The 12,420-nt window shown below is 44.3% G+C and overlaps 2 protein-coding genes across 2 annotated transcripts; both read left to right on the top strand.

The window, feature by feature from the left end:
- Window positions 1-214: 214 nt before the first annotated feature.
- Window positions 215-1,618, top strand: LOC109736536 (uncharacterized). The gene is made up of 3 exons (XM_073504317.1): window positions 215-295; window positions 402-548; window positions 947-1,618. The coding sequence occupies exons 1-3, from the start codon at window positions 215-217 to the stop codon at window positions 1,616-1,618; spliced, it is 900 nt and encodes a 299-aa protein (XP_073360418.1).
- A 6,074-nt stretch (window positions 1,619-7,692) lies between these two features.
- On the top strand, window positions 7,693-9,569 carry LOC109736535 (putative F-box only protein 15). Its single transcript, XM_020295748.3, has 3 exons — window positions 7,693-8,340; window positions 8,459-8,667; window positions 9,563-9,569. The coding sequence occupies exons 1-3, from the start codon at window positions 7,693-7,695 to the stop codon at window positions 9,567-9,569; spliced, it is 864 nt and encodes a 287-aa protein (XP_020151337.3).
- Window positions 9,570-12,420: the final 2,851 nt, after the last annotated feature.

The following is a 12,420-nucleotide window of genomic DNA, read 5'->3' as shown; positions in this document are numbered from 1 at the left end:
CTCGGGCCCACCCGTCAGGTGCCACGCTGGCCAATCGGCGTGTGCCCGCGCGCTGACTAGGACGAGCCGGTGCGCTGCTGCTCTCCAACCCGGTCCGGTCGCACCAGCTCGCCCCCGCCGCACCATTCCCCTCCCCTCCTCCTCTCCTCACTCGTTTCTCCGTCGCCGCCGCCTGCGTCCCGACTGCCGGCCGCCGCACCGCCCCGCCGACGCCATGGTTTTGGAGGACGAAAGCAGCGACGACCAGTCTAGCCTCCCGTACATGCATTCTTCCTCCACAGACGGTCTCAACGAGGTCAGTACAGTGAGTTTAGGGTTAGGGTTACAGATTTGGGATTTCTTGATTTGGTTGATTTTGGTAGGTTTTGATTTGCCCATTGTCTTTGTGTGAGCTTCTGCAGGTCCCTTTCAGCATTGAAGATCCAGATTACAAGGGGCTTGAGCTGGATGTGATGTCTCCATGTGAGAAGCACGGCATGGCATCTGAGAGGCTTGTTGCCTTTGAAGGAACAGACACAGGCAGGCAGTTTTTAGCATGTGCACAGCCGGTATGGATTGTAGGCATAGTGATTTTTTTTCTTACTTTGTCAGTGCCATATTGAACTCTGTTTGCTGGAGTACTCTCCTTGCTGTCAACATTTTGGTTCATAGTGGCATTAGAGTAGCTTATTTAGGTCAAGCATGAGTATATTTTGCTGGAGTACAATGGCATAGTAATTTTGGTTAATAGTGGTACTAGAGTAGCTTAAAAATGATAACTAACCTAGGCATAGTGATTTTTTTTCTGTTTGCTGGAGTACTCTGTTTGCTGGAGCCATATTGAACTCTGTTTGCTGGAGTACTCTCCTTGCTGTCAACATTTTGGTTCATAGTGGCATTAGAGTAGCTTATTTAGGTCAAGCATGAGCCATATTGAACTGTGTTGGTGTTGTTCTTGTTTTTGCAGGCAGGTAGCAATTGTGGCTTTGTTGAATGGGTTGATCACCAGTGGCCCCCAACAATGCAGAATGCATTGTTGAAGCTATGGGCAATGGTTGAAGATGCCAAAACTGCTAGGGTGAATGACAATCTTGAAAGTTCTTTCACTATCCACCATCTGACAGAAGAGAAGAACAAGCTGGATGCCAACTATGACAAGCTAGTCCAAGATGTGCATGAGCTGATGAACTTCCAGGAAGATAAGGTGGTGGATTTCAGACATCTGCAGTTTGCCATTACATATCAGCAGGAGGTAAGAAAAGAACTGATTGATGATATGAAGGCACAGATGGCAAGTGAGATGGCAAAGAAAGATGAAGAGACCCAGAAACTTACTCTCAAGTATGAGCTGCTGCTCAACCTGACAAGAGCTCAAGCAACAGTCATTCAGAACTTGAAGCTGAACAAAATGAAAGAGAAGCAAGTGCTTACTGAAGCTAGTATGAATTTGGAGCTGAAGAATGCAGAGCTAACAAAGTGTCAGGAGAAGCTCACCCAAGAGAAGCTAGAGTTGAAGCTTGAGGTTGCTGATCTGCTTAAGGGAAATGAAAAGCATATTGAAGAGAAGTGGCAGTTAGAGTTTCAGAATGAAAAGTTGAAGGAGAAGTTCAGGGGGATTCAGCCCATCTTGGAGAAGTGAAGAAGATGAAAATGAGATTAGTGGCATTGCTGACCTTTTGGGAATGATGGTTGTGTAATGACCTAGCATCTAGGAACTAAGGTTGTGTACTGTATGCTTGTACTAATGGTGAACTATGGCTGTGTATGTATGTAGTAGTTATGCTATTCATCCTTTTGTGAGAAAAGGATGAACTATGCATTTGAAGTTGAACTCCTCTATGTATTGTGAACAATGGTTATGTATGGCTATAATGAGTTGAACTCCAGTTTCTTATTATGTATGGATATGCTGATTATGTAGAAGGATATGTTGATGATGATACATTATGACAATGTTGCAGCAAACCACTCATGTCATACAAAATAAAAGAGGAACAAGACTGACTAAATCTCATTGCATCAGAAGATAACTTCACTGATCCATTACAACTTGGCTTAAACTAGAGCAACTAAACCAGACAGGACATTGCATTTAGATTGGCTGCAACTAAACCAACTAACCAACTTAATATCTTGCCTGCAACTAACCCAAGCACAAATATAGTGAAAAGAAACAACACATTGTGAAATTTGGCCCTAATCCCTACAATCTCTGCATTCTTCTCTCTGAGTTGAGTTTGCAGAGACAGAAACATGGCCTCCCTTGTGCCATCATCTTCACTTGGAGTCAGCATTGGAAATTGATCTTCCTCTCTGGCAACAGTTGCACCTTTAAGCCTCCATACTTCATCACGTAGATCCCTAATGAGCTCACTCCAGAATGTGGGCAATGGATCATCATGCCATTGCACAAATCCACAGCCACCGTACTATTAAGATGCAGAAACAAATTTCCAAAAATATAACATTTCACATACTATTGCACAAAAGAAAAAGGAAGGAAATTAGGCAAAAAAACAACACTCACCATAGCATCCACGCAGCTATAGTACCTCCTACCAGGGTTCTGCCTGCTCCAGGAGATCCATCTTGGCGCCTTCCTCGGAGGTGAGCAGTGGCACATCACTGGAGGCTCGTATGCCATTGGGAGCTCGCGGTAGCGCACCGGCGAGCGCGCCTCCTCCCCCCTCCTTCCTGCAGCTCGACGAAATCCGGGAGCGGACCCGGCACTGGACGACCACGACATCTCTCTCTCCACCGCCGGCCCCAGTCAGCGCCTCCACGCTGAGATTTCTCCTTCTTCTCCTTTGCTGCGCTCCAAATGGACACTGCGTGGACGAACCCTAGTTTCGTTCCCAAATCTGAGATCTTGTGCTGTCACTTTAATAGTAGGAGAGGTACCTGTCCCACATGTCAGAATCCGCAAATGTGGTACTGCATGTTATGTGATGCCCCAATATTGGTACTGACATGCAACAAATAGCAGCAGTATTGGTACTGATTTGAAACAAGTAACTGAAAATGTGTTACTGCTTTGCAAATACTGGTACTCCACCTGAAGTTCAACATTACAATAACCACCTCAAGTTCCACATTAAGATAACCACCTCAAGTTCAACATTACAATAACCACCTCAAGTTCCACATTCAGATAATCACCTCAAGTGGCAACAACACATCAACATGATCAACCAAAATAACACCACATCATTTCAAATTACTTGGGTCCTCTTCCTCTGCTAGCAGTGAAGTAGGACATCCATCCAGTGTGTGTACCATCAGTAGTAATGGCAGCATATTGCCTGGGGGCACTGAATGGCCTTGGAGCACCTCTGGCAGCTCCTCTTCCAGATGGTGGTGGTGTAGTAGAAGTAGCAGCTCCTCTTCCAGATGGTGGTGGTGTAGTAGAAGTAGCAGCTCCTCTTCCTCTTCCTCTTCCAGATGGTGGTGGTGTAGTAGAAGTAGCAGCTCCTCTTCCTCTGGCAGCTCCTCTTCCTGTGGCAGCTCCTCTGGCAGCAGCTCTTGGCTGTCTTGCTGTTGTTGTAGTAGAAGGACCAGCAACTCTTGGCTGTGAGTTACTTGGAGTAGCCTTACAAAGAAAAGGAAAACAGTTAATAATGCTAGAAAGAAATGTACAAGAAATAAAGGAAAGATTTGTATATTTCAAGGTGAAAAATTATTACCACATGTTTATTCTTCCTCAAAGCTAGCTCAGGCTTCAATTGTTTAAGACAGTTTGTGTACCTATGCCCTTGGAGACCACAATTGCCACATGTTATGGTCCCCATTCTTGAAGTTTCTTTTGGCTTTGGTACTTCAAATTTGCCCTTGATCCTCTTTTCTTTCTTTCTTCCTCTCTTGATTTTGAATGCAGGTGGTTCTATGTCTGGACCAGGGGTCCTTGTCCAATCATGCTCACCAGGCACAGGAAAGATCATTGGTTCATAAGCTGCAGCATAAAAATCTTTCTTGAAGAATTTGCTGACATAATCCTCTAGTTTCCTTTTAGCCTTGTTTACTGCAGAGATGGCATGGTTGCAAGGTATGCCACTAAGGTCCCACTTCCTGCATCCACAAGTCTCAAGTTCCAGGTTGACAGCATGTGTTTGCTGCCCACTTGTAACTTGCCATAAGTTGACCCCTGCCTGTATTGGCTTGCAATATCTGGCCTCTCCTTCTCAACCTCTAGCTTCTCACTGTAATGAGGTGTTATATCCCATCTTGCTGCCTTTACACTCTCTCTGTTCCTATGCCACCTCACCATCTGCTTATCTTTTATCCCATCACACATTGTCCTTATAGGTTTTCTCCTAACATCTAGAATGTACTTGTTGAACACCTCAGACAAGTTGTTCACTACCAAGCCAGTCTTGCAGTTTGTGTCAAATGCATGCCTTGCCCATGTTTTTTTTGGTATTGCAGTAAGCCACTCCCAAGCTTCCTCACTTTCAGCTCTAAGATCATTCATTGCAATATTAAATTTGTGTTCATTGTAGGCATAGCTAGCATTATCCATGCACTTCTTAAGATCTTCACCCCTAAACCCAGCATTTTGGAAATTTGCATATAAATGCCTAAGGCAGAATCTTTGGTTGCAATTTGGAAAGACAGCATTCACTGCATTCAATAACCCCTGACGCAAACAATTTAACAAGTCTAAGCTACAAGGTAAATAAATATGCACCAATGAAACTCTTAGCTACTGTTAACACTTGTGCAAAACAAAATGAAATGTGCAAACACATACCTTTTGTCTATCTGACATTATAGTATAAGGTCCAAACTTGCCCACTTCTCCACCTAGGTAAATTTTCAGTTGGTGTAGAAACCAACACCAACTAGGTGTGTCCTCTTGTCCAACTATGCCAAATGCCAGTGGATATATGTTGTTGTTGCCATCTCTACCAGTGGCAGCAAGGAGTTGAGCTCCTGTAGTGAGCTTAATGAAGCATCCATCAACACCTGCATAATCAACATTTCCAAACATTAAATACATTCAAGTGATATACAATATGGAGTACTCTACAATATGTAAATGGTGCACAAGGTTCAGGAACTAACCAATGAATGGCCTACACCCATTGAGAAACCCCTCCCTTGCTCCATTCAGGCAAAAGAACATGGCATGGAATCTTGGGCCTGGGTGGGGTATTTTTGCATTTGGTACTGGAGTAACAGTAGTGACTATTACTCTACTCCCAGGGTTTGTATCCATGACAGTCTGAGCATAGTCTTTAAGCCTAGGATATTGCTTCTTGTGATCTCCTAAGACAGCTTCAATAGCTATGTTCTTTACCCTATATGCCATGCACTTGGGCACATCTACACCATATTTTTCCATGCATGCATCAATTATTGTCTGAATACCAGTAGTTATATCAGATCTGAAGAGATGCTCATATTTCTGTGCTAGCCACTTAGCACTAACCCTGGTGGTCTCAGTGGTACTAGGGCAAGTGTGCTCTAGTCTCATCTTCTTAATTACAAAGGTTTTCTCCCCTTTTATAACTGCTGCCACCATAAAGAACTGGCAATGTTTATCTGGACACTGAACAATTATCCTCTGATCTGAATTCCTGTGATACTTAAAATTCCTGGCCTGAGTGATGTGCAAATTCAACAAAGCATCTCTGAATTGATGCTGACCCCTAAAACACAACTTCATACACAGTTGCTCATGTGCTTGCTCCATTTTCTCATTGTACCACTTCCTAGCAGGCCTTTTCTTTGCCCTACTCTTCCTTTTCTTTGGTAGGACAAAAGAGGATGGCTCAAAACCATCATCATCACTCTCCCTCAACAACCCCTTCTCTTCTTCATCTGATGAGGATGGTCTGAAATCAGGTTCAACCTCTGGTAGCTTACTAGAATGTGACCTAGTTGTTGGTCCTCTTCTAACTGGTAGCTTCTGCTTCTTCTTCACAGGTTCAACTATAGTTTCTTCTTCTTCTTCAAAAGTCCTATCTTCCTCTAACTCAAATGGTTCCTCAACTTCAGTGTCACCCTCATAATGCAGCATTTCTTCCTCTTCTGATTGCTCATCATCTGATTCTTCCTCTTGTACTTCTAGCTCTCTCTGTCTCTTTCCCTCTTCCACCTCTACATCTTCATCATCACCCATGTAATGATGGTCATTTCCAATTTGAGCATCCTCATCAGAGGCATTAGCATCACTGTCCTCATATGCCTCAAATCCTTGATATCCCTCTTCTTCTTCTTCCAAAACTGCTTCCAACTTGGCTGTTGCATTCTTGCTTTCTTGTGTGCAAACACCAGCAGGATGAGGTGTGCTAGAGTTGCTACATTGACTCTCAAAAACTACTCCTTGTTGATCAACAGCTAAGATAGGAGGCTCACTCAGATCGAAAACAACAGGCTCTTGGTACACCACAGTGGACAACTCTGGCATTTGACATTTCTGCAACTCAAAATCAGTAACAGGGGGTGGACAAGCCCTGACTAGCAAATCAAGCACCAATTTGTCCTGGATCTTCCTCTTTATCTTCTGTAATTCTGCATGACTGTCTACCAAATCCAGCCCTTTCTCTCCTAAAGATGGATTTTCAATGTGAAACAAACAATCATATGCATTAAATCCTTGGGTTTCCATCACTGCAACCAAATTCAGATAAGTAATATCTGAACCATACAACTTCATCTCCAATGGTTCTCTTGCATCAAAATGGATCCTTACTTGCCAAATGTCTTCATCCAAACTACAGAACAAATTAAATTTCATGTATTCATTATAATTACTCTTAATTTGGAGAGCAACTGTACAGTACAGAACAATTTAGAGTAACCTGTAAGTCTAATATTTACTATTAACTCTACTATTACAGATGCTATTTCAGCACAGAACAATGCTACTAAAGTAACCTGTAAGTCTAATATTTACAGTACAGAACAATGTACTTTACTATTTCAGCACAATAGCAAAATCAAGGAAAAAGACAAGGTCATAATCCCAAATTGTTACTGTAATTGAACTAATTTGAGAGTGCAATACACTGAGTTACTAGTTACTGTAATTGTCCTATAGTAGTCACTACAATTGGACAAACCCTAATCCCCAACTGGATAAACAAGAAGATGAACAAACCCTAAAAATCCCCAATTGGATAAACCAGAGCAGGAGGAGGACAAGGTTACTTACAGCACGCCGCCAAGTCCATGCGTCAACTCATGGCTGCTGCTAGGGTTCGCCACCCACTGCTGCACCAACCGCAACCGCTGCTCCATGCTGAGTAACATCGACTCCTCCTCCTCGTCGGTCGAGTACGCGGAGCTGGAGTCGTCGCCGCCATCGCCGTCGACGCCAGCCGTTCCGCTAGGAGGCCAGAACGGCATCTCACCGCCGCCGTGGACGCCCTCGCCGCCGCCTGCCGGAGTCGCCGACGCCATAGACTAGGGTTCGAGCGAGTGAGGAGAGGAGGTGCGGCGGGGGCGAGCTGGTGCGACCGGACCGGGTTGGAGAGCAGCAGCGCACCGGCTCGTCCTAGTCAGCGCGCGGGCACGCACCGATTGGCCAGCGTGGCACCTGACGGGTGGGCCCGAGCGTCAATACGTATAAATACACGTTTTAGCCTTATTTGAAAAAACCTGAAGCAATCGTGGTACCAATCTGCATCTGCATGTGATGCCCGAATTGTGGTACTTCTGTGCAATTAACTCCCGAAACGGAAACACCAAACCCCCCCTCGACCGCCGACCATGGCGGAGGCCGCGGCCGCGGCCGCAGGAGCGACGCCTCTCCTCCGCAACCTCCCTGACGAGATCGTGCTCTGGGAGATCCTCGCCCGCCTCGACCCCAGATCCCTCGTCCGCTGCCGCGCCGTCTGCCGCGCCTGGCGCCGCGCCACCTCCACCCGCCGCTTCCTCCTGGCCCACCACGCCCGCCAGTCCGCCCTCCCCATCGTCGCCGACAACGGGCACCGTACCTTCCTCGCCTTCGACCACCGGGCCGCCGCCGCCGACGCCCAGTTCCACACCGTCGCCCGGCTTGGCGAGTCCTTCAGTCTGGAGCTCTGCTGCGACGGTCTCCTCCTCATCGCCAAGTCTGGCATGCTTGGCAGTCGCGCCCGCCTCGCCGTCTGCAACCCGGTAACGCGTCAGCACGCCTCCCTCCCGCCGCTGACGGACTTCAACATCCTGGGGATGTACCTACACGGACCTACCGGCGAGTACCGGCTGTTACTGCAGTGGAGGAGTGCAATGGACTGGGGGGACGACAGTGACTGTGACTCGCCTACAGGCAAAAATGGCTGCTATGTCTTTGCGCTGGGATCCGACCAGCCACCGAGGTACATCGGGTTGTCGGAGCCCAAATTCTCGTCGGCTTACTTCCACGGACCTGCCCGGGTGTGTGATAGCCTATCATTGGTGCCTGTTTTATCGCCCAGGCGAGAACCCACTGGAGGATTGTGAGGCTGGATGGGAACTGGTGGTATTTGACACCATAGCTGAGTCGTTTCGGCAGATGCATGCTCCAGCTGATCCCACCAAGTCATTCATCTTTCAGATGGATGACATGCTTGGCATCTATTGCTGTAACAAGGATGCGGAAGTTGTTGATATATGGGTGTTGCCAAACTACGAAAGTGAGGTTTGGGACTTAAAGTACCGGGTTGCATTGCCAATCACAGAAATCAGGGGAAAGCTTGAAGGCCATGATGGTGAGGCCTATTGGTATGCGACCGTTGCTTCGGGTGGTGGTGACATGCTCTTGCTGGTCAGTTTTGGTTTTTGGCTGTTTTACGTTGACACTAATGGCAAACTGGTCGCTAGCTTCCAAGACATCTTTCCCTCTAGGCATCGGCTCAAACAAACTCTTGTTCCGCATGATTTCTTCAGAACAGTAAAAGGTCAGGCTGTCGACGCTTCACCTTTGATCTGACGGCTGTTGAGAGATGCGGTGCTTCTTAACGGCCTAGTTTTCGTATCCTCGCGAGTTGCAATGTCTGTGTATTGGATCAAGTATGGGCCTGCTGATTTCTTCTTTTTGTGTCGATGAAAAGTGACTGTCATGTGGTTGCATGAAAGCTATGCTTGTTTCAGGCTTTAGATACCATTTCGGGATGAAGTGACTATTGCTTGTGTTGATGCTAATATTACCAAGCCATTTTGTTCTGCTTTTGAAATATTTTCGAACTTATCCGCCTCATGTCTCTATTTTCTTGGGCTGAGGACATCCTTCATTCTGTTTATCTAGTGTTCTTCTCCTGACATGATACTATTAAGCATTCTTTATGCCTCATATCACTATTTCTTGAACTGAAGAATTGATTGATTTACATCTTGATCTAGTGGTCTTCTTAATACTCAATGTTTAGTGTGTTTGCTGTTTGTACCCTTTGTTGTAGCTGCCACTGAGAAGAGGCAGATTTTACTCCTTGCTGACTTGAAGCTGCACCTGCCTTCTAGAATACCTTGCAGCACAACTAATTAAAAAAATGCCTGTATGTTGCATCATTGTCAACTTCTCAATGAAGTGTTCTGTTGTAATTCAGTTCTCTTCATGCACCTATCTATTGCATCTACCACTGTTAACTGTGACTATCTCTGTGTTGCTGGTTGTAACTAGGATATGAGCGCAAATGATGTGTTGCTCTCATAAAATTAAACTTGGCTTATGTGGGATTCTGCATTGGATTGTAGCAATGCATTTGTGGGGGCTGATTGATGGTCAAATGTGGGGCTATCTTCCGTGTGTTTATTATGATAGGCTGGAACAGTTCTATTTGTTTCAGGATTTAGACTTGTTTTACTCTAACAAATGATTCCAGATCTTCTGGATTCTTGCGTAAAGAAAGAGATTTTAGGCTAGGTTTCGCTGTCATATTTCTGGCCCTTTGCCCACTAGCTAATAATCAGAGAAATGATGGACATGGTTAGTTAGGTCTTATGGAGACTAAGCTCACCACTATATCGAGAATTGGACATGTCTGTAGTAGTATTTTTCTAGAAAAGTCTGGTACCGCAGTCCTGAAAATCTATGAATATCTTGTTGCATTTTTGTGTTGCACGGTTTGCAATTATTGCCTATTATTATATCAGTTCAGCTGTTAACCATTTTGGATAGATACTTCATGCGAAGATTGTAGCACAATTGCTGTTAATAACTTCTTTGGCGGTGTTGTGCATATAAAAGTTCTGGGCACAATTTTTTTGTTGTTGTTTCTACGCGCGTTTGGTAGATTCAGATGTTAACATATTTCTGTGGGCAGGTGCTGTACTTTACAGTTAGTAACATCCTGTTCAGAGTGCACTGACGCGCTGTTTGGACTTCGGATCATACTATGAAACAGAAGTTGTTTAGGATTGAGGGCATGCTTCATTCTGTTTATCTAGTGTTCTTCTCTTGCTGGTCATTGGCTCTTTTACGTTGACACTGATGGCAAACTACTTGCTAGCATCCAAGACAATGCATCTAGGCACCGGCTCAAACAAACTCTTGTTCCGCGTGATTTTTTCACAACACTAGAAGGTTACGCTGTGGACGCTTCACCTTTAATCTGACGGCTGTTGAGTGAGGCGGTGCTTCTTAATGGCCTTGTTTTCGTATACTTGTGAGTTGCAATGTCTATGTATTGGATCAAGTATGAGCCTGCTGTGTTGATCAGAAGTGACTGTCATGTGGTTGCACGAAAGTTATGCTTCTTTCAGACTTTAGGTAGCATTTCGGGATGAAGTGACTACTGCTTGTGTTGATGCTAAATACCAAGTCGTTTCGCTCTGCTTTTGAAATATTTTTGAACTGATCCACCTCATGTCTCTATTTTCTTGGGCTGAGGTCATGTTTCATTCTCTTTATCTAGTGTTCGTCTCCGTACTTGATATTGAGCATTCTTTATGCCTCATATCACTATTTCTTGAACTGAAGAATTGATTGATTTACCCCTTGATCTAGTGGTCTTCTTATTAGTCAATTTTTAGTGTGTTTCCTGTTTGTACCATTTGTTGTAGCTGACAATGAGAAGAGGCAGATTTTACTCCTTGCTGACTTGAAGCTGCACCTGCCTTCTAGAATACCTTGGAGCACAACTAATTAAAAAAATGCCTGCATGTTGCATCATAGTCAACTTCTCAATGAAGTTCCTGTTATATTTCAGTTCTCTTCATGCATCTTTCTATTGCATCTACCACTGTCAACTGTTACTGTCTCTATTGCTGGTTGTAACTATGATATGAGCGCAGATGCTGTGTTGCTTAAAATTAAACTTAGCTTATGTAGGATTCTGCATTGGATTGTAGCAATGTGCACTTGTGGGGGCTGATTGATGGTCAAATGTGGGGCTATCTTACGTGTGTCTGTGATGATAGGTTGGAACAGGTTTTTCTTGCAGGATTTAGACATGTTTTACTCTAACAAATGAGTCCAAATCTACTTAATTTCTTGTATAAATGATGAGATCTTAGGCTAGGTTTCAATGTCATCTGGCCCTTTCCCAATAGCTAATAATCAGGGAAGCGACGGAGATGGTTAGGTAGGTCTTATGGAGACTAAGCTCACCACTATATTGAGAATTGGACATGGTAGTGGTAGTATTGTTCTAGAAAAGACTGGTACTGCAGTCCTGAAAATCTTGTTGCATCTTTCTATTGTGCGGTTTGCAATTACTGCCTTTTATTATCTCAATCCAACTGTTAACCATTTTGGATAGATGCTTCATGCAATGTTTGTAGCACAGTTGCTGTTAATAACTTCTTTAGCTGTGCTGTGCATATAAAAGTTCCGGGCACAATTTGTTTTCTGTAGTTTCTACATGCATTTGGTAGATTGAGATGTTAACATATTTCTGAGGGCAGGTGCTGTATTTTACAGTTAGTAACATCCTGTTCTGAAGCATTCTTTATGCCTCATATTACTATTTCTTGAACCGAAGAATTGATTGATTTTACCTCTTGATCTAGTGGTCTTGTTGTAACTGATAATGTGAAGAGGCAGATTTTACTTGAAGTTGCACCTGCCTTCAGGAATACCTTGGAGCACAACTAATTAAATTAAATGCTTGCATGTAGCATCATAGTCAACTTCTCAATGAAGTGTTCTGTTATAATGCAGTTTTCTTCATGCATCTATCTATTGCATCTACCACCGTCAACTGTTGCTGTCTGTTGCTGGTTAGAACTAGTATATGAGCGCAGTTGATGTGATGCTCTCGTAAAATCTAACTTGGCTTATGTAGGATTCAGGATTGGATTGTAGAATGTGCATTTGTGGGAGCTGATTGATGGTCAAATGTGGGGCCACCTTGCGTGTGCCTGTCGTGATAGGTTGGAACAGTTTTATTTCCTGCAGGATTTAGACATGTTTTACTCTGACAAATGATTCCAAATCTTCTTGATTTCTTGCGTAAAGAATGAGATTTTGGGCTGAGTTTCAATGTCATATTTCTGGCCCTTTGCCCAATAGCTAATAGTTGACCACTATATTGAGAA

Source organism: Aegilops tauschii, chromosome 7 (genome assembly GCF_002575655.3).
Source record: "Aegilops tauschii subsp. strangulata cultivar AL8/78 chromosome 7, Aet v6.0, whole genome shotgun sequence".
NCBI classification, from domain to species: domain Eukaryota; kingdom Viridiplantae; phylum Streptophyta; class Magnoliopsida; order Poales; family Poaceae; genus Aegilops; species Aegilops tauschii.
This window is presented reverse-complemented; position numbering and strand designations above follow the sequence as displayed.